At 43.9% G+C, this 1,175-nt stretch overlaps 1 protein-coding gene across 1 annotated transcript in view; it reads right to left on the reverse strand.

Moving 5' to 3' along the window:
* LOC108531875 (low molecular weight phosphotyrosine protein phosphatase-like) overlaps nucleotides 1-440 on the reverse strand; it is a 10,779-nt gene extending 10,339 nt beyond the window's left edge. Inside the window, exon 1 of the mRNA XM_017875511.1 lies at nucleotides 2-440. Coding sequence (XP_017731000.1) covers nucleotides 2-424 — 423 coding nt within the window. The 5' untranslated portion in view covers nucleotides 425-440. The remainder of the gene's footprint in view (nucleotide 1) is intronic.
* Nucleotides 441-1,175: the final 735 nt, after the last annotated feature.

Genomic DNA, 1,175 nt, shown 5'->3' on the forward strand with positions numbered 1-1,175 from the left:
CCGTCTCAAAGTCAGAGTCATTCCCATAATAGGGATCTTCAATAATAAGTTGTTTTTGTGGATCATAGCTCCCAAGTAGTTCAATTTTAGCTTTGCAGGTTTTAACTTGATTACTTTTTCTATTCAAATCTCTCAGATTGCTTTCATCCATACATAGTATATAATCAAACGTGGCAAAATCTTCTTTGGTAATCTGCTGGGCAACGTGGCTCATGGGAACGCCGTGCCTCTTCATGCAGTTCTGCCCTCGGTAGTCAGGGGCGTTCCCTATCTCATACCCGGATGTCGCCGCGCTGTCTACCCTCCAATTCTCTGAGATGTTTTGATCAGTTACAAGTTTCCTGAAAACTGCTTCTGCAATGGGTGATCGACAAATGTTACCCAGACACACAAACAGCACGGACTTGGTAGCCTGTTCCGCCATCTTTCCGCGCGCAAAAGCGCCAACCTAAATCTATCGTTTTAAAGTTTCAGTTTTTTTTTTTGAGGCGGAGTCTCGCTCTGTCGCCCAGGATGGAGTTTAGTGGCGCGATCTCTCTGCTCACTGCAAGCTCCGCCTCCCGGGTTCACGCCATTCACCTGCCTCAGCCTCCGGAGTAGCTGGGACTACGGGTGCCCGTCACCACGCCCGGCCATTTTTTTTGTATTTTTAGTAGAGACGGGGTTTCACTGTGTTGGGCAGAATGGTCTCGATCTCCTGACCTCGTGATCCGCCCGCCTCGGACTCCCGAAGTGCTGGGATTACAGGCGTGAGCCACCGCGCCCGGCCTAAAGTTTCATCATTTTCTATGTGTAATTTGTCTTGAATTTGTTTCTTTCCATTCCTCTCATGTAATATGTTTCGTATATTTGTCCCAGTCCCCCTATTTTCAATGTTCCTACTTCAATTTGGATTAGTGTATTAAATGTATATCTGGTTTTCACTGCTCATCTCTGCCCTCATCCAGCTTTAATTCTGATACTAAATGATTCTTCCTAAAATATTCTTGATATCATGAAAGTATAATTTGAATTTATGTCTGACCTTTAAATGTTCTCATTCATAATTGATGCTGATTTTACTTATTTAGTCTTATTTTCTAGAATTTCTGGTGGGCTATCTACTCTAAGTTTGTTCCTTCACTATCCCACACCTGTCGTGTTCTTTGCCAGTCTCTGTCTTTTCTCAGGTTGTA

The sequence above is a fragment of the Rhinopithecus bieti genome, unplaced genomic scaffold (genome assembly GCF_001698545.2).
Source record: "Rhinopithecus bieti isolate Rb0 unplaced genomic scaffold, ASM169854v2 scaffold_6708, whole genome shotgun sequence".
In the NCBI taxonomy this organism is placed as follows: Eukaryota; Metazoa; Chordata; class Mammalia; order Primates; family Cercopithecidae; genus Rhinopithecus; species Rhinopithecus bieti.